Raw genomic sequence first — 20,700 nt, 5'->3', positions numbered from 1 at the left:
GGGCTGCGTGAAGCTTTGGTCCCTGATTCGATTCAGCCCTACTCAGTGGCTGAATCTCCAAATCCAAAATGAATCAAAGGACCCTTTAATCTTTCTGAATTGAATTGGAACCCTCCAAATTGATTTGGACATAGACACGGCTTTAAATATTTTTTTCTATATACCTCTAGGTAGCAGGCAGCTCATGAACGCTGGGATGCTGGGGTGCATGGAGTGTCCCACGGGAGTGTGGGGGGGCTCCCCAGCGCATTGGGTAGCAGACCCAGAAGTGGACCAGGAGCACTTTCAGTCCACTTCTGGGTCTGCCAGAGGGTGGGCTCGAGGGACCCCCAGCATCCCCCCTTGCTCAGTGACTGGTGCCTCCTGGGTCTGCAGGGGGCATCTGGGGTCCCCTGATAACCAATTGCTGAGCTGGGGGGGATGGAGGGGGCTGCCAGCATACTCCCCGGTGGACCTGGAAGTGGACTGGAAGTACTTCTGGTCCACTTCTGGGTTTGCTTCCAAGCACTTGGGGGGGACCCCCACACTTCTGTGGGACGCTCCATTCACCCCAGCATTGCAGTGTTCACAAGCCATGCTGGTACCTTGAAGTATGTGGAAAAAACATTTAAGCTGTGTCTATGGCTGAACCACTCATTCTCTGAATCAACATCACATTTTCAGATTCGGATTTGGCCGAATCGAATCGGGAACAATGATCGAAATCAACGAATCGAATCACTGTCCCTGATTCAGGCCGAATCTGAATCTGAATCAAATAGGGCCCGCTTCAAACACCCCTTATGCATAGACACACTAAAAGATTCACATCAGCATATTTACCCAATATGGTAAAATTTTTCACATTTTTGTAAAGATCTCATTACACCGTTTATGTGCTGTAATAAGAAATGAGGAGCCACATCTGCTAGGACCTGAGCAGCAAAATGGTTTCTGATTTCAGGACTGGGCCTTCAAAACAGAGTTCTGTAAATTGTTTCATGTTGTCAGTTGTCATTGAGTGCCCAGGTGACAGTAAAATGTGTTTTTTAAAGGCCAGAGGTATAAGCAGTACCTGCTGCATTTTTATATCAATCTCAAAGGGTATTACTTCATATTTAAAGGGTATAATATATACACACTAATTTAGATTAACTTGATCAAGCTACATTAATTCAAGTATTCTCACATTTATTTATTTACCTTTCCATTACACAATCCCACCATCTTTTTCAGCTATGTTTTTAGCTTATATTTGCCAATGATTATAAGGCAGGCAACCTGACCTGAAAGGAAGCCCACATAGCTATAAAGAACAATGTTTGTGTTCAGTCTGAAATCAGTCAAGTGAGCCTCTAAAGTAGAAGTTGCCTTCAATAGGCATGGCTGCTAATCTTAGATCCCACATCCCATCAGAAACAGTAGGAATGGAGCCAAAAGAATGAAGTGGAGAGAGGGACAGAACAGAAACTTAAGCACCAAGAATAGAAAGGGCAGAAACCTTCAGGGCAGCAGAAAAAAGATTCCCAGGAAAGACATCAGTTTCAGAAACTGAGTCTCTTTCCAAGCAAACACCATTGAAAGGATGTTGGCAGTTAACACAAGAAGATTCACAGATACACAAAAGTTTGGGGCTGGAAGGGACCTTGTGAGATCATTGGGTCCAGCCCCATCCCTGCTCTGGGCAGGAAAGAGTAAAAGTAGATGAAGAAATAAATAAACATTTGAGATGGGAAAGGACCATTTTATTTGTATCTTCAATGCTATTTATTCTACTTTTTAGGCACAACGACCTTGCACTGAAGCTGAGGATACAGTACCAAAACAAAATCAGTAGAATCAACTTAATGAACCTTACCACCACACACACAAACATTCAGAAGCTTCAGTCTGGATATGTTGGAGCTCAGGTATGTGCTATCAATGCACATAGCTGATAGAAACCTCTTTAAATATGTTTGCCTTATATTTGTATTTGTATACTTGTTCTGTGGGTGGATTTGAGCAAAATTCATATCCGCACCCAGATTTTCACTAAGTCAGATGTTGAATGTGCCAGATGCTAAAGGAAATCTGGAATTTGGGTTCAGCCCATTATAGAGAAAAACAAAACCCCTATGGCTACAAATGTTTTTCCTACAATATTTGTGTTTATCAGACTTTCACATTTCTTTGTTTCAGAATCAGCTACTCTTGACCAAAGCAAAAAATCATTTTTTAATGTCAGCTGAATTAAACTTATTTAATTCTTCTTTCCTGAAAGCTCTGCAGGAATGGCTGAGAGTGATGACAGCTTGTAATCATTCTTGAAGATTGTGCTCTTGATTCAGAATAGGAAGTGTTTTTTAGAAATCTTGTGATGCAATCTCCACTAGATAGTGCACAAGGGAAACATGATTATCATGTTTCTGATCTTTTTGCTCAACTGTAGTTCACAAACACAGAAGTTTTTATGGTTTGGCAACAAAGGTTATCTGGTTTAATCTCTGTTCATGTCTTTCAGTTTTGGTCAGCATATGTTCTTTGTAGTGCTCAGAACAAGGATGCTGTGCGGCTTACTTTAGAACAGATTGATGTTATCAAGAGGATGTGTAGTGAATACGAAGAACTTGAATTTGTTACAACCTCCCAAGGTGATACTAGTTTTGTGATTAAAAAATGTTTCATTAAAGAGGTTGCATGAGGCAGTTCATGAGTAGAAACACATAACAAATTGATAGTCATGGTAGTTTAATGGTAGTCTGCTGCTCAGTGATATACCACTAACTCCTTGTCCGTCACTAACTTACCCGGAAATGTCTCCCTTTTAAATTCCAGGTATTGTGGACAGTAAAAAGATAGCATGCTTGATTGGAATAGAGGGTGGTCATTCCATTGACAGCAGTCTGGCAATGCTGAGGGTGTATTATGACCTTGGCGTTCGGTATATGAGTTTAACACACACCTGCAATACTCCATGGTAATTGATGTGCATCTATTTCTGTAACTTTAGTTTTGTGATTTTTTATGGCAGGGGAATTGAAGAGGGGTGACTTGGGGATAGGTCAGCTTGTTATGTGGTGGGTTGAAGATGAAGAATCTATCTGTCCTTCCACATACTGCAACTTCTTTTAGGATCAGTCCACAAATTGAGCAGTGTCAAGGATATTGTTACAATCTACCAAATGTTGCAACAGCCATATTTTAGGGAAACTATTTCTAGAAGCGTGAAGAGTCTACGCTGATTATGTTCCGAGTCTCGTGAGTGTTATCATGAGTCCCACAGAAATTCAGTTATAGCACATGGTCTCCCACCAGAAGGGAACTTTTGAGCTTGATAGTCAAATGGCTTGTGCAACAGATTGAGGACTACTCTATTGATATATGTACCTGTGACATAGATGGAATACACTGAAAAACTAAGCCAATGTCTTTACCAGAGGCCACTGAAAAGGCTTTGACCAATAACATCATGTGCTGGATGAAAACTAAAGATTTAAAAAACTAAAGGCTGAAAATCATATTTTTAATTCCCAAACCAGTCTCATGTACAGGTGAGAACAGTTAAATAGAGAGAGAAACTCTGGTAAATATGACTCTTTCTATTTATCCACCTCAGTTTTATCACATTGGCCTCTGATCTTCTGTTTGGCTGATGATGCCAAACTCAGCTTTCTGTAGGGCCTCCTCAGGCAGCCATCCCTGTATCTTCCTACTTTGATATAGTCTTTGTGGGTGCATCTACATGTGTCCCTATGGTGTCTTTGTTACTGCACTGTCATTTAGTACTTCCTTTTGGTAGGATAACGCAGTAACAGCCTGTACTGCGCCGTGTGCACAGTGCATGGTGATGGTTATTTTTAACTGCTACATTGCCATAGCAACGCACTATAATGAGGAATTGTTTTGCTATGGCAACATAGCTGTGGCCTCATGGTTTTTGGATGCTACATTACCATAGCGCATTGCTACAGCAGTGTTGCATCACTTGTAGATGCACCCTGTATCTTGTTATATTGTGTATGAGCAGCACTTCCTGGCCTAGTCCTGAAGGCAACCCCTCTCGTTCAAATGAATTCTACAGACCCACTTCTACCAGGACATAAGAAATAAGTCAATCAAAGTATCTTTACTATGCAATTTAAAAAAATAACCCCTGTCCATGTTGTTCTGCAACTGCCTCAGCACTGTTCACCAGCCTTGATCAGATTGGCATCTTTAACTTGACAATATGACTTCAGAGTGGTGTGTTTTCCCATATTAGTGTGAGATCTTTTCTGAATCTAACCTGCAAGAACAACAAGATTTTATCTACCTTTTTCTTTTTTTCCGAAGGTCAGAAACTTCATCAAAGCAGATCTATAGCTTTTATCCCCATATTGATGGTCTGACCAAATTTGGCAAAGTAAGAATCTCTCTTGAATGGCAATCTAAACAAACTTTTACATCACTAACAGCTGTACAAATTCTGATTCTGTTTTTTTGAAAAACAGCTTGTCTTAAAAGGTGTAATAACTAGATCTTGGCCTTCTTACAGTCTGTACCATTTTTCCAGAAGGAGTTGAGGTCAGAGGAATTGATCCATCAGGATATGTGAGAAGGCATGCTGAAATTTTGGAAACTGTGCTTGTAGTATTGAAAAAAATTTAAGGAGCAAATAGTTTCAGATTCTGTCAACACGAAGGAAAAATAATTTGGCAAATGAGTACAGGTCTGTTTTAGAATAGGCTGCACAACAAGCAGGAAATTGTGATATTTTGTATTAACAGTAGCATACAGTGAAGTATACAGTGTTGTTGAGCTCTATTTATTATGTAGGGGAAGGTGTGGTTCCCCTTTGCCAATACTTGCAGAGGTTGTCTCAACTAAATCAAGTAGTCATAGTTTTATAGAAATAAAGGCCAGAAGGGACCATTAGATTATCTAGCATGGCCTTTTTGATGTTATGGGCCGTAACATTTAACCAAATACCACATATGAAGTGCCAAAACTTTAACTGGGCCAAATATATCAGAAGGTGAAGGGGAAAGACGCTATAAACCTACCAGAACTGAGGGCAGAATTCCTTTCTACTCTCTACTGAGGACTGACTAAAGTCCTGAGGCATAGGATTAAATTATAATTAAGGCAGAGGTGTGAGCACTAGAAGCATGTTGAGGGCATGGAAGTCCTGATGGATGTGATGGGGTTATCCATGTAAATAAAAGTGTGGGAGACCAGGTTCTACATAACTTACTTCTTGGTAATATGTAGATAAGTCCTTTAAGACTTGGTAACTGTAGTTAATGTCATAGGGGAGAATGCGAGTTTTTATCCACTGGAAGCCATGTTGTTCATGAAAACCAGGCAAATAGAGAGCCACACCACTATAGCAATTTTATGATTGGCTGGCATCCACAAAATCTAAGCATACACACTAGATAATGTCACCTATGTATTACTAATATTGCTGTCTCTAAATCTGTGTTAGGAGGTAGTGAAGGAGATGAACCGCCTGGGGATGATGGTAGATTTATCCCATACCTCAGACTCTACAGCAAGAGCAGCTCTCAACATTTCTAAAGCACCAGTCATTTTCAGTCATTCTTCTGCCTTCTCTGTTTGTAATCACTCAAGAAACGTTCCTGATGATATTCTTCGAAGTCTGGTGAGTGATTTGAAAAAAATGTATAATTTCTGATTGGCCTGAATCCACATCTGAATTTAGTTCAGTGTTACTTGTAAACAAATCCCTAACCAACAATTTACCGATCTGGCTATTGCTTTCAATTAAGTTTCATGTAGCATCTCAATGACTGAAATGGTTTGGGGTATATTGAGAAGAAACATTGTTAATGAGAGAAGGCTGAATTGGTCTGACTTGTAACCATGGAGTTTTGTTCACTTCCATCAGGTGCTTAGATCTGAGGTCAGGTATAAAGAGGCCACCCTTGTGTGAAACTATGGGTAGAGGTGTATTCATCCACTGCTGGTTGGAGTGTGACCAGGACATGGAGGTAGAATTTCTGAATAGCCATTCACAGTATATCCCCCTCTCTCTTTCTTTCAGGAAAAAAACAATGGAATTGTGATGGTGACCTTCCAGGCTCAAGCACTGGCTTGTGGCACTAACACTGTGAATGTTTCTACTGTGGCAGGTTTGAAGTCGATATATTGGTCTCTTATAGGCTCAGATCAGGTGTAGTTTTTAGTGATGATTTTCCCTATAAATTTCTGAAGAATATAGGCCATACTTCATGTGTGAATCTGCTGATGGATTTTATATCCATGTTATATAAATTATACCTACTCACATATTTACCTGTTACTTGTAAATCTTGTCCTAGAACATTACTTATTGAGCAATAAGAAGAAATGCAGGGCATTAATAAATCACCAGAGGTAATGATAACCTGAAGTGAAGCCAAGAGCCATTCATTAAGCCTCAGAATGGTTGTTAATTGTCTGGAAATGCCCTGAACCTGCACAGTTAATAAGAGAGTGGAAAACCCTATGGATATCTGGAATATAATGTATAATGCAATTTCCATTGCTATACAAAGTATTTCTCAAGAATTCATGTCCTTCACATTAGTTAGCCATATTCCTCAAATTACATTACTTCTGTTATTATTCATGAGGTTGCTAGCTAGTGCACTGAATATAAATATTAAATTAGCTATAAAGGGTTTGTCACTTGCATCATGGAATTTAAACTAGTATTATAATTGTGTCTTTAGACTTCATATTTATTTGAAATGTATGCAGTGATTAATATAACATTATGGGGCACCTCAACCAAACATTGGTCTGTCTGAAATAGGTTGTTTCTCCTTGCTATGTGTTTAGACTTTCTCTTCTTTGATATTTTATTCTAGATCATTTTGACCACATAAAGAAAATTGCAGGTTCAAAATCAATAGGAATTGGCGGTGACTACGATGGAGCAGAGAGGTTAGTAAAACTATATATTAATTCAGCATAAAGGGCATTTATACACATGCTATGGGAGTGTGAGGGGCTGGGGTGCTTTAATTACAGTGGCTACAAGAGCCACTGTAATTAAAGCACCCGGAGCATCCAGTGTATCAGTGTCCCAGTGCTAAAAAATGGTGGCAGGGGTGCTTTAACTAAAGCTTGTTGAATGAGCTTCAGTTAAAGCACCCCTGCTGCCATTTTTCAGTGAAGGAATGCTGATTCACATGACACTGGAGTGTGCTGGAGCACAGTAATTACCACACTCCAGCAGAGCTGATTAATCTAGTCTGCGCCGATGTGCTGTAGTTACAGCATGTTGAAGCAGCCTCACTACTCGTGTATAGGCGCTCATAGTTTTCTCCTTAGACTGTGAGGTTTTTCTTTTAATTTTTTTTTGAAAGAGGCAGCCAAGAACAACTGTATTTTATAGAAGCTACAAAAAAATTGCTACATTTTATCAGACAGGAACGTTTAGTTTCATAGTTAGTAGGGTCGGAAGGGACCTGAGCAGATCATTGTGATCATTTCCTTCTCATCAGGGTGCTCATCTATTGGGTGAGGAGTGAAAATCAGCTAGCCAAGACTTTGCTGACCTCTCCACCTATGACACCTTCCCTATAGTCAGGGATTTCTGTGTACAAAGGTAGGGGAAGGAGAATGCTGGCAGAAAAGCTCAAAATGGGAAGTCTTGTGTATTTAGTGTTTCACATTTCAAAACGGCGGTGGTGGCGCTTTAACTAAAGCTTGTTGGACAAGATTCAATTTAAGCATCCCTACTGCTATTTTAAAACATAGGGGTACTGAATACATAAAATGTTGCAGGATGCTGGAGCCTTCTGAATAGACTACTTCAGCAGACTTGATTAATAAATGTGTAAAAATTGCCACTGGGAGTAATCGGTGGTCTCTGTTACATAGGATCTATGAGTCTGGAGGTCAATCCTCTGCATACTTTGAGGTTAGGAGCATGGAATCAGATTTCTATTTCTTGATTTCCTGTTTGTTCTTCTTAATGACACTGAAAGTTCCAGTGTGTAATCAGATGTGTAACAAATCTAGCCTACTTGTGAGTTATTCGCTTAACTTTAAAACTTTCCTGCTTTCATAGGTTCATAGTTCCATAGTTGTTAGGGACTGGAAGGGAAGTTACAGATCATTGGGTCCAGCTCCCCCTGCACTTGGGCAGGAAAGACTGCTGGGATCAGATGACCCCAGCAAGGTGGGTATCAAGATGTTTTTTGAAGAACACCAGGGTGAAAGATTATACTACCTCTGAGGTGGAGCCTGTTCCAAACCCTCAGGACTCCACTTGCAAATAAGTTTTTCCTTATGTTTAGCTGAAGCAATCTTCAGTCAGTTTGTGCCCATTATTTCTTGTCCTCCCCAGGGGGCCTTCTTGAATAGACAGTCACTCAAGCCCTGATGTATGCCCCTAATATACTTATATGCTGCCACCAAGTCCCCTCTGAGTCTTCTCTTCTCCAGGCTTAACAGTGCCAAGTCTTTCAGCCTCTTCTCATATGACCTGGTTTCTAGGCCTTTAATCTTGTATGTGGCCACCCTCTGGACTCTCTCAAGCTTCTCCACATCCTTCCTGAAGTGCGGTGCCCAGAACTGAATGCAGTACTCCAGCTGTGGTCTCACAAAGGCTGAGTAGAGTGGGAGGATGACATTCTTAGACTTGCTTGAGATGTCTCAGTAGATGCATGCCAGTGTTTCATTAGCTCTGCCAGCTATGGCATTGCACTGGTGGCTCCTGTTCATTTTGTTGTCAGCTGTGACACCCAGGTCTCATTCAGTTGTGGTGCTGGCAAGCATATCGCTGCCAAGCCTGTAAGTGTGTTGTGGATTATTTCTCTTCAGATGGAGTACTTTACATGTCTTCATATTAAACAACATCAGGTTGAGGTCTGCCCTCTTCACAAGCCTGTCCATGTCGGCCTGTATTGCCAGCCTGTCTTTGAGCATGATCAGGCTCCCCCATAGTTTGATGTTGTCAGTTTCCTTTTAATACCCAAATTCAAATCATTGATGAACATGTTGAAGAGAACTGCTCCGGGTACTGAACCCTGAGGGATGACACTCGTCACCTTCCACCATGATGACTCAGTTCTATCAATCAAGACCCTTTGGGTCCTACCATGGAGCCAGTTACCTAGCCATCAGACAGTAAAGTAGTTTAGGCTTTATTTTCCCAATTTAACCATGAGGACATCAAAAAGGCCTTTGACCTGGTCTTCCGTGAAGTCCAAGAATATGATATCAACCTCATTTCCCCTATCCAGGTGGCAAGTTATCTGATTGTAGAAGGATATGAGGCTGGTCTGGCATGACCTGCCCGTAACAAAGTCATGTTGGCTATCCTTCAGAATACTGCCTTCAGTTAGCCTGTCTGTGATGGATTCTTTGATAATTTTCTCCAGGATTTTACCAGGTGTCACGGAGTCACGGAAATGCCCCGTGACTGTGAGGGCGATTGGCAGAGCTGCCAATCACCCAGGCAGCTCAGGTGCCGGTTACCGGGGCGACCAGGCAGGTCACATGGACAGAAGGGGGCAGGGCCAGGCCTTTATAAACAGCTTAGGCCGGAGCCTGACTCACAGTTCCCTTCTGGCTGCCGCAGGAGCAGGAGCTCTGCGGCTGAGCTGAGCGGCCTGAGGTAGTGGTCGCAGCCTTACCACACTAACCGGCTGCGATGATGCAAGGAACAAGATCACCCTGACTGGAGGTAGGACGGAGAGCCCTGGCGGGGCTTGGAGTTATGGTTAGGCGTATGGAGCCTCTGTGTTTATGTTGCAGCCAGATGGCTTGAGGTTATGTTACAGTTTGCACCGGAGGACCGGGTGAGGCTGTAGGGGAGCGAGGAGGCCTCATGGGAGCTCCCCAACAGCTTGGGGGTTCCCAGTGCCCAGTAGGGGCCCAGTGCCGGGGGGCACTATTGTCGGCGCCAGGGAGGCACGGTGTGCAAGGTTGCAGACCCCGGCCCATAAGGGCAGGGTGTAGCTCGGTGGGGCAACTTGACCCTGAGAAGGGTCAAGGGGACAGGCACGGCGGCAAGCGCCTGTGCCCTAGCGCGAGGCGCGGGGTGTCAGCCCTAAAGAGGGCGAGGCCCCAGAGCGGGGCAGAGACAGGGCGCGAGGCGCGGGGTGTCAGCCCTAGAGAGGGCAAGGCCCCAGAGCGGGGCAGAGACAAGGCGCGAGGCGCGGGGTGTCAGCCCTAGAGAGGACAAGGCCCCAGAGCGGGGCAGAGACAGGGCGTAGAGAGCGCGGTAGAGGCCCCAGCGTGGGCAAGGCCCCAGAGGGGGCAAAGCGCAGAGGGCGCGGTACAGGCCCCAAAGGGGGCGAGGACCCAGAGCAGGGCAGAATAACCCGTGGTAGCGAGCCACCCAATGGCGCCGAGAGGAGGGCGGCGATAGTGCCGGCCCAATGGTGCCGAGAGGAGGGCGGCGATAGCGCCGAGACTAGGGCGGCGAGAGCGAGCCGGCCCAAGGGCGCCGAGACTAGGGCGGCGAGAGCGAGCCGGCCCAAGGGCGCCGAGACTAGGGCGGCGATAATGCTCTAGACCCAGGGGGCACCAGCGATTAGCTGGCGGCCCAGTGAGACAGGCCCAGGGCACAGGGAGCGGGCTGGAGATAGGAGCCCGACCCAAGGGGCGCCAGGTGGGCAAGGAGCCCAGGGGCCCGAGAGAGAGAGCGAGGGCACCCGAGGGGCGAGGGACCATACAAACGTCCCCCAGAACAGCTGCGAGGCTTGGGGCGTGCTGAGGGGGAGGTTTGGAGGCACGCATAGCCCTTAAGGCGGGACGCATACAGATACCCCATTCTGGATTAGGGACAGGAACACCAGTACCGTCCACTAGGGAAACAGGCAGCCTCCACATTATATATTAGTCATCAAAGTCGTGGCGGGCGAGATTCTGAGGGTGCTACGTTCACCCTAACGTGACGGTAGGGGGCGCTAGGGAGTTCACGGCCGCCCCTAGGCCCCGCTCCCTCACACCAGGTATTGAGGTCAAACTGTTTGGCCTGTAATTTCCCCATTCCTCCTTTCTCCCTTTCTTAAAGATAGGCATCACATTAGCCTTCTTCCAGTCTTCAAATAACTCTGCCAAATGTTGCAGAACAATGTCAGCCAGTTCTTTTAGCACTTTTGGATGTAGTTCATTTGGTTCTCCTGACTTGTAGATATTTAGCCTTTGTAGGTGTTCCCCCACAAGATCTACACCAACCATGGGAGGGTGGTCACCTGCACCATGATCATCCTGTATCCTGTCAAGCAGGCTAGCACCCTTGGACTGGTGGAATATTGATGTGAAGTATTCATTCAGGGGTTTGGTTTTGTCCTGAGTGTTGGTTATCAGCTGTCCTATTTCATTCTTCTTGTACTGATTCAGCTTGCTTCATTCTTCAGAGGCACATAGTCACAGAAGTCAGCCCAGTTAGCTTGGAACAATACTACGTCTGGAAAGTAGGCAGACACTTAGATTTGATCAGAAAATACCCATCTAGTCTTAAAGGGATTGGACAAACCATAACTTTTTTTACAGGCCTGTGTCCAAAAAGGCTGCAGTTGGCAACAATACGTCTTGTTTTATACATTTCATGAGGGCGTGCAATTTGATATTGTTGGGAAGACTCTTAATGTGTTGACTTAACCCCATCAGAAAGTAAAACACAGATAATTTGCTAAGGACATTCTGAAAACAATGACTACTGTTGAAGAAGAAATTGCCGAGTAGTACTAATAGTTTCAAAATAATCCCAAAGGCTCATCAAGGAGGTTTGTTTCTTTTTGCTTTAGCTCCTTTAGCTGGATAGGAATAATGACACAACAACTATCAAGCTTATTGTTTTCTCTTCAAATGGAGTGTTCTATGTATCTTTCTTTGCTATATGTCAAAAATTCCAATTGAGTTCAAAACATTGACACTCCAGTTTTTTTTGATAAGTGATTTGGTGACTAATGGAATGCAAAAAAAAGTCCACTTTTTCATTAAGTTATATGCTTTTGGTTGTATTTTTAAAAGTCTTCAGTTAGATAGATAGAATACACTAAAATCTTCTGTTACATAGTTGTTTTCCTGAACATCAGGCATGTGCTGTATAAAATGAAGGGAGAAATAATTGATAAATGATTACCGGACAAGTGGTGTTTTTGTTGCTTTGTATTACTGCTCAAGCTGCTTTTAATGTTGGCACATAATGTTGTTTTTTCATTGGAAAGCAATGTTTAGTTATTCTAATAGGATGTTGCTTGGTACAGCTGTGGGGATCAGTCGGGATCCAGGTGAAGCTAATTGGACTCACAATTTTGACTTCTCTGAAAAAGAATTGTGTCCCCAGTGAGCTGAGCCACAAAGTGCTAACTCTGACCCTTACCCTGTCATCTCCCTTTTTAAAATCACTAGCTAGATTATTTAACAGGTGCTTGTCATTCTGTTATTCTTGCTAATAGTTTCCCTAAGGGTCTGGAAGATGTTTCAAAATACCCTGCTTTGATTGAAGAGCTTCTAAGAAGAGGATGGAACGAGGCAGAACTGAAAGGGATTTTAAGGGAAAACTTTCTCCGTGTTTTCAAGGAGGTGGAAAAAGTAAGATTGAAATAGATAACAACCCTTTTGGTCTCACCATTGAATATTTGGTTCTTATGAAAGCAGAGAAGAAAACATAGCTCTTGGAACTGCACTTTTTGCTGTGGAGGAAAAATACGAAAAAAGACTAGGGATTTAGTAATGTGATACCAAAAAGCACAAAAAGACAAGAATGAGGACAAAATAAATGAGATGGAAAGAGAGTATTCTTTGATTCTATGCCAAATTACTTCTCTATTTTCTACCTATAAATATATCAGTATGAGAGCTACCACTTCAATTATGCTCACTGGGCAAGTCTACATGAGATGCTTTACTGCACACAGGCATTTGTACACATCCATTTTTTTTGCCCTTTCCTGTGCTCCAATAGCATGCCTGATTGCAGAAGTGGGTTTTCCGGATGTTTTAAAAGTCTTTATGGTGCATTAAAGTAAAACTCCTTGGACGTAGTTTAGTTTGGCTCACTGTGAATTAAAGTATCATGTTCATGTGTTTGTGCGTAACAAATCAAAAGATACTCAAAGGCATGCAATGAGCCTCTTTGTTTACCAGATGTCTCTTTGAATTGCAGCTGCCCCATTTTGATAAATGAGTGTAATGTGTTTCCCTGAACACCAGGTATAGTATGGCAGATGCAGCAGTCCACCCAGCCCCACACGCAATAGTATCATAGTATCATAGTAGCTAGAGTCGGAAGGGACCTAGGTAGATCATCTAGTCCGACCTCCTGCCTTGGCAGGAAAGAGCACCGGGGTCAGATGACCCCGGCAAGGTGCTTATCTAACTTCCTTTTAAAAATCCCCAGGCTAGGAGCCTGCACCACTTCCCCTGGAAGCCGGTTCCAGGCCCTAGCCGCCCTGACTGTGAAGTAGCGCCTCCTAATATCTAATCTAAACTTACCCTCCGCCAGTTTGTGACCGTTATTCCTGGTCACTCCTGGCAGCGCACGGGGGAACAGGGACTCCCCCAATACCCGCTGATCCCCCCTGACCAGTTTGTAGCAGGCCACAAGGTCCCCCCTTAACCTTCTCTTGTGGAGGCTAAACAGGTTCAGGTCCCGTAGCCTCTCCTCATAAGGCCTGCCCTGCTGACCCCTGATCATACGAGTGGCCCTCCTCTGGACTCTTTCCATATCGTCCACGTCCCTCTTGAAGTGTGGCGCCCAGAACTGGACGCAGTACTCCAGCTGCGGCCTGACCAGTGCCGCATAGAGGGGGAGGATCACCTCCCTGGACCTGCTCGAGATGCATCTGTGGCTGCATGACAGGGTACGGTTGGCCTTCTTGACTGCCTCCCCACACTGCCGGCCCATGTTCATCGTGGAGTCAATGACGACTCCAAGATCCTTTTCCGTCTCCGTGCTGGCAAGAGGGGAGTTCCCCAACCTGTAAGTGTGGTGCCGGTTCTTCCTCCCCATGTGCAACACCTTGCACTTATCAGTGTTAAACCCCATCCTATTCTCATCCGCCCACTGTTGCAACCTGTCAAGGTCAGCTTGTAGCCTATTGCACCCTTCTAGTGCACCCACATCCCCCCACATCTTAGTGTCATCAGCAAACTTGAACAGGGTGCTTTCTACCCCGTCATCCAAGTCACTGATGAAGATGTTGAACAGTGCGGGCCCGAGGACCGAGCCCTGCGGAACCCCACTGCCCACGTCCTTCCAGGTCGAGAAGAACCCATCCACTACCACCCTCTGGGTGCGGCCCTCTAACCAGTTGGCGACCCATTTGACCGTGTGGGCATCGACACCACAGTCTCCCAGCTTTTTGATGAGGACAGGGTGAAAGACAGTGTCGAAAGCCTTCCGGAAGTCCAGAAAGACTACATCCACAGCAACCCCTGCGTCTAATGATTTGGTGACCTGATCGTAAAAGGCCACCAGGTTGGTCTGACAAGACCTGCCACTGATGAACCCATGTTGGTTGCCCCTGAGCATGCATTCCCCCGCAAGGCCCTCCTGGATGTGTGCCAGGATAATTTTTTCAAAGAGCTTAAAATATTATTCATTCTCCTATACCGACACCTGTGGAGGGACACCCCACCACTCGTGCCCTGGCCATGCCCTGGAGAGGGTGACAATGGCACCATTACCACATTACTGCCCCTGCCCCTGCTCCTGCCTGAACACAGCCTGTAGCTGCTGCTTTTTTTTTTTTTCTTTGTCATGTGCTGGCTCCTGGCCACACCATTTGCAGTTGCACAAGGTCACCCTATAGTCAGAAAGACCTATGGCAGCTGGCAGCTCTTAACTGAGAATAGCAGTTACTACATAGCCTGCCCCAGGTTCAGTCCAAGAACAAACCACTTGCATGCCTACAGGATGGGGGGTGGGAGAGCATGGACTGCTTTCATTTCCCTTTCAGTCAGACAGTTAAATGCACACCTTGTCCATTCATGCACACCTTGCCCATGCATGCAGCCCATAGCTGCCCCCTTTCTTTTTGTGCTGGCTGCCACGCCATTCGTGAGAGCACAGGATTATCCAGTCCCCCATTTAGACTCATGGCAGCATGCGAAATAGTGCTAGGAGTGGGCAGGCACCAGCTGCTAAATGCAGCCATCCCATAGCTCCCAGGTTCCCTTGCACTGCCACATCAGTCATGATTGCACAGTCTCACCCCATCCTGCTGGCCCTAACTTCTGACAGCATCCCTAGCCCTGGCAGTGCCCATCACTCCCAACCTGCAGTCAGTGCCCCCGCCACCCCTTCCATAGGTGGATTAATGCATGGGCCAGCTGGTTCCCGGCCTGGTGGGGCAGCATGTCCCACTCCAACTGCTGCTGCTGTGGTGCTGGCCCAACACAGGGCCAAGAGCTGTGGGGCAGGACATAGGAGGGGTGCACAGGGCCACAAGGAATCTTAATCTGCCCCCATGTGCCATGCTGTTGCCACTTGGGGATTCACTGGGTTTTCCAGTATTGGTTAAAATAAGCTCCCCTGATGTTTCAAACAAATGTTTATTTGCACGTGAGGATAGCAGACACATTGAAATAAAAGGAAATAGATAATTCTCTTTTACATAATTAACCTTTAGTGATTTATTCACCCTAACTTACATAAATAACAATCCAACCATTACAGAATTTTCAGGGTAAACAATTTACAAGAAGCAGTAAGCACTCTTCAGCTTAGTAAACTTGTGGAACCAAGTGATACAGTTACATTTGGGGAAAAGCGAGCAGAGGGGGGATCCCAGGGCCACTGGGACAGAGAACAAAGGGAGCAGGCAGACAGACCTACACCCACAACTCTCCCCCACCATGCACCCAACTGACACCATTACATGTGGGGAAAAGCAATCAGGAGCTCTCTGCCCCACTGACCATGGGGTGCCCTCCATGCTTGCAGGTAACAGCCAATAAACAGAGGCAGCAGGCAGGCAGACAGACCTAGAACCACTGCCCTAAGCTTGCAATTCCAGGTTATAAAAGACTATTTTGTTCAATATGAAAGGCAGCTACTTGAGAAAATTCAGTCTATAACTCGCCACTCTTGTGAAGTAGCAAATGTTAGTGAATGGCAACAAAGGCACGGTGAGTTTTAAATGAAAGATACACAAGAAAAATTCAAGAACCTTCAGGAAAAGATGGCAGAATTACTGCAGTGGCTTAATCCAGTGATTGATAATTAATTCAGATATGCATTATAAATGAGCTCTTGGTATTTTTCATAGATTTCATAGATTTCATAGACATTAGGGCTGGAAGGGACCTCGGGAGATCATTGAGTCCAGCCCCCTGCCCAAAGGGCAGGAAGTCAGCTGGGGTCATAGGATCCCAGCAAGATAAGCATCCAATTTACTCTTGAAGGTGTTCAATGTAGGTGCTTGAACCACCTCCGCTGGCAGACTGTTCCAGACCTTGGGGGCTCGGACAGTAAAGAAATTCTTCCTTATGTCCAGCCTGAAACGGTCTTGCAGGAGTTTGTGACCGTTCGACCTCGTCATCCCTTGGGGCACTCTGGTGAACAGATGTTCCCCCAGATCCTGGTGGTCACCCCTGATAAACTTATAGGTGGCCATCAGATCACCCCTGAGCCTACGCTTTTCCAAGCTAAAGAGTCCTGTGGCTCTCAGCCTGTCATCGTAAGATCTGTTTTCCTGACCTCTGATCATGCACGTGGCTCTCCTCTGGACTCTCTCAAGCTTCTCCACATCCTTTTTGAATTGTGGAGCCCAAAACTGGATGCAGTACTCCAGCTGCAGCCTCACCAAGGCCGAGTACAAGGGGAGAATGACATCCCGGGATTTGCTCGAGAAGCATCTATGGATGCACGCCAGCATTTTGGTCGCTTTACTAGCCGCAGCATCGCATTGGAGGCTCATGTTCATCTTGTGGTCAATGATGACCCCCAAGTCTTTTTCTTCTGTAGTGCTAACCAACGTAGCACTGCCGAGCCTATAAGGGTGCTGCAGGTTTTTCCTCCCAAGGTGGAGAACCTTGCATTTTTCGGTGTTAAACACCATCAGGTTCTCGTCTGCCCATTTGCTGAGCTTGTCCAGGTCAGCCTGGATCACCTGCCTATCTTCTGGCGTGGATGCTTTGCCCCAAAGTTTGGTGTCATCGGCGAACTTCGCCAGTCCACTCCTAACTCCAATGTCCACATCATTAATGAAGATGTTGAACAGTATGGGTCCCAGGACAGAGCCTTGAGGGACCCCACTGGTTACAGGGCACCATGATGATTGACTGCCATCAATCACAACCCTCTGGGTCCGACCACAAAGCCAATTTCCCAGCCAGCGGATTGTGGTGGAGCCAAGGCCACAACTGGGCAGTTTGGCCAAGAGGTGATCATGGGATACCAGATCAAAAGCTTTTTTGAAGTCAAGATATATGACATCAATCTCTTCTCCCTTGTCCAGGTGATAGGTCACCTGGTCATAGAAGGAAATGAGATTGGTCAAACAAGACCTACCCGCAACAAACCCGTGCTGGCTGTCCCTTAGAATGTTAGCCTGAGCCAGTCCCTCAAGGATGGCCTCCTTAATAAACTTTTCTAAGATCTTCCCCAGGATAGAAGTCAGGCTAATGGGCCTGTAGTTAGCCGGATCCACTCTTCTCCCTTTCTTGAAGATCGGCACCACATTGGCCTTCTTCCAGTCTTCAGGCACTACACCAGAGTGCCAGGAGTTTTCAAAGACCCGTGCCAGGGGCTGGGCTATGACGCTCACCAGCTCCTTGAGTACCCTGAGGTGCAGGTTGTCAGGGCCGGCTGACTTGAAGGTATCCAGCTTCTCAAGGTGTTCCTTCACGAGGTCAGCATTGATGGAGGGTAGGGGATCCCCCTCACCCAGATTTCCCTGTCCCATAGCAGGCATGGGCATCCCGTGTGACTGATGAAAGACTGACGCAAAGTACCTATTTAATAGGTTGGCTTTTTCCTGGGCGTCAGTTGTCAGTTGCCCCATCTGGTTTAGCAGGGGTCCAACATTGCCCTTGCTTTTCCTCTGGCTCCCCACATACCTGAAAAAGGACTTTTTGTTGTCCTTGATGCCTGAAGCTAGTTGGAGTTCAGTTGCAGCCTTGGCTTTCCTGGTTTGCTCCCTGCAGGACCGGACCAGCGCAGAGTAATCGTCCTTGGAGGTGAATCCCGTCCTCCATCCTTTGTAGGCTTTCCTTTTTAGCCACAGTAGGTCCGCTAGGTCTCCGGAGAGCCAGGGGGGCTGCTGTGCCTTCTTGCTGCCTTTCCTCCGTGTTGGAATAGATTTAGCTTGTGCATTGAGGATCGCTTCCTTGAGAAGCAACCACTCTTCTTGAACTCCCATCTCCCTGGGGTCATGGTCCCTGAGGACCTGACCGACTAGCCTCTTGAGCTTGTCAAAGTCGGCTTTTCTGAAGTCAAGGACTTCTGTGTTGCTGACTGACTTGCCAGCTTTACGGAGGATGGTGAAGGGATCAGCTCGTGGTCGCTGTCACCCAACTTCCCATCGATCACTAGGTTGCTGATTAGGTCATCCCCCGTAGCCAGTACCAGGTCGAGCAGCGCTTTGCCTCTAGTTGGCCCATAGACCTCTTGGGTCAGGTAGAGGTCATCCACGCATGAGAGAAAGCTTTGCGCCCGCTCAGATTTAGCTGAGTGATCTTCCCACGAGATGTCCGGGTAATTGAAGTCACCCATGACAACCAAGGTCCTGGAGCAAGCGGCCTCAGTCAGTTCCCGGGCGAACTCCTGGTCAAGCTCGGGACTTTGAGTGGGAGGTCTGTAGTAGACTCCCACCATTGTGTCCCCTGTGCCGAATTCCCCACGAATTTTTACCCAGAGGGTCTCTAGCTGTCCATGCCCGTCGCCAACATCAGCTTGCAGGGACATGTAGCTTTCCTTCACATAGAGAGCTACACCCCCGCCCCTTTTGCCAACGCGATCCCTCCTGTGCAGGGTATAGCCCTCTATACCCGTGGTCCAGTCATGGGTGGAGTCCCACCAGGTCTCCGTTATCCCAATGACATCATATTTCTTTGCACTGAGCAGGAGGACGAGCTCGTCCTGCTTGTTGCCCAGGCTCCTGGCATTAGTGTACAGGCAGGCAAGTGTGCCCTTGGGGGCTCTTGCCTTGCCCACAGATTGTGCCAGGGCTGGGGCAGGGGTGAGCTCCCTTAAGTGCCCCCTTAAGTGCCTTGGTCCACTGGCTTTGCAAGGGCCGTTCAGCGGGCCAGCAGGGGCAGTAGTCCCCCCATCCCCCAGGGGGCTTAGTTTAAAGCCCGGTGGAGCAGGTTAGCCAGCCTGGCTGAGAAGAGCCTCCTCCCCAGGGGAGAGAGGTGGAGGCCATCTCTTCCCAGCAGCTCGCTGCCTCTCTCTCCAAAGAGCGGGCTGTGGTCATGGAAGCCAAAGCCTTCCTGATAACACCAGCGCCGCAGTCTTTGGTTCACCGCGTGGATCCTCCTCTCCCTCCTCAGCCCATAGCCCGAGACTGGGAGGATCGAGGAAAACACCACCTGAGCTCCCAGACCCCTAAGCCCCGCTCCCAACTCCCTGTAGCACCTCATGACCTGGCTGGGGGTGCTCCGAGCCGTGTCATTGGTGCCCACATGAATAAGGAGCATGGGGTAGTGGTCTGTGGGCCGGAGGAGCTGTGGGATCCTCTCCGCAATGTCTCGGATGCGGGCCCCCGGGAAGCAGCAGACTTCCCGGGCTAAGGGGTCGGGGCGGCAGATTGCCCCCTCAGTGCCCCGCAGGATGGAGTCTCCCACAACAAACACCTTACGCTTTGTCTTGGGGAGAGCGGGGCCAGTAGCTGCGGTCGAGCCTGGGTTGCCTGCGGGAGCTGGCAACTGCGTGAGCTCTGCTAGGGCTGCAAGAGGTGCGAACCTGTTGCTAAGCTCTGGCGGGGCAGTGGCCTTGGTGCAGTGGGCCTTGGGGCCCTTGACCACCTTGGTCCATGCCCCTGACTGGGCAGAGCGGGAGGTCCCAGAGTCCTCCTTAGTTGCAGAGGGAGACGGAGCTCTCCCCTGCGGCTCCCGGGGGAGAAGGGCCTGGCAGTAGGAGTCTATCTCCTGCTCGCAGTCCCTGATGCCACGCAGTCTCTGGACTGTGGCCTGGAGCTCCTCCAGCTGGCGCGCCAGAGACCCCAGTAGGGAGCAGACCCCGCAAGGGGAGGGGGCCATGCTCCTGGGCCCCAGAGCCTGAAAAAGGGACAGGCAGCCCCCGCAGCCAAGAGCCAGGGGCTCCGTCTGCATGGAGCCCGGAACCATGGGCTCCGTCTGGGCGGCCGTCTCTGAGGTGCCCAGTGGAGGGGCCACAGAGCCCGAGGGGACCCTCGGGGTGCGGTGCGTGCCCATCCGTGTCATGCCTCTGGTAGGCTGGCTACGGCTGGGGCTGACTATGGCTGGGCGGGGGTCGCAGGCAGGGTCTTGTGCCCTCCCACGCCCTCCCCTGTGCGAACTCCGCGCTAACTCAAGCGCCTGTTTGCGCAGCCTGTTCACGCGGCTCCGGTCGCGGAGCTCCCTGGGGGGGCTGGGCCAAGTAGGGGCCTGGGCGGGGGCTTGACCTGGCCCGGCACCAGGCAGCGGCCTCCTCCCATCAGAAGGAATAAGTAGGATTGCTTTTGGATGAAGCAGTTTGCAAGGGAGGGCTTGAGGCACTTTTTGTACCTGTTTAGAAACTATTTGCCTCGAGGAGAAGAGTGTGATTTTTTTTTTTAATAACCTCTGGTGCTCTTTGGAATTTTACCCTGTAGGAAAGATTTTTTG

At 47.4% G+C, this 20,700-nt stretch overlaps 1 protein-coding gene across 8 annotated transcripts in view; it reads left to right on the top strand.

Annotated features, from left to right (window-relative positions):
• Positions 1 to 20,700, top strand: part of LOC149857274 (dipeptidase 2-like) — a 53,653-nt gene that overhangs the window by 20,734 nt on the left and 12,219 nt on the right. For all 8 annotated transcript variants that reach the window (XM_090062967.1, XM_090062966.1, XM_090062964.1 and 5 more), the window contains 8 exons: positions 1,763 to 1,889; positions 2,483 to 2,612; positions 2,797 to 2,938; positions 4,294 to 4,363; positions 5,429 to 5,605; positions 6,008 to 6,095; positions 6,816 to 6,891; positions 12,369 to 12,504. In XM_090062967.1, the coding sequence (XP_089919093.1) occupies positions 1,763 to 1,889; positions 2,483 to 2,612; positions 2,797 to 2,938; positions 4,294 to 4,363; positions 5,429 to 5,605; positions 6,008 to 6,095; positions 6,816 to 6,891; positions 12,369 to 12,504 (946 nt within the window). The remainder of the gene's footprint in view (positions 1 to 1,762; positions 1,890 to 2,482; positions 2,613 to 2,796; positions 2,939 to 4,293; positions 4,364 to 5,428; positions 5,606 to 6,007; positions 6,096 to 6,815; positions 6,892 to 12,368; positions 12,505 to 20,700) is intronic.

The sequence above is a fragment of the Crocodylus siamensis genome, chromosome 9 (assembly GCF_052110815.1).
Source record: "Crocodylus siamensis isolate JL-2025a chromosome 9, ASM5211081v1, whole genome shotgun sequence".
Lineage (NCBI taxonomy): Eukaryota > Metazoa > Chordata > Crocodylia > Crocodylidae > Crocodylus > Crocodylus siamensis.
This window is presented reverse-complemented; position numbering and strand designations above follow the sequence as displayed.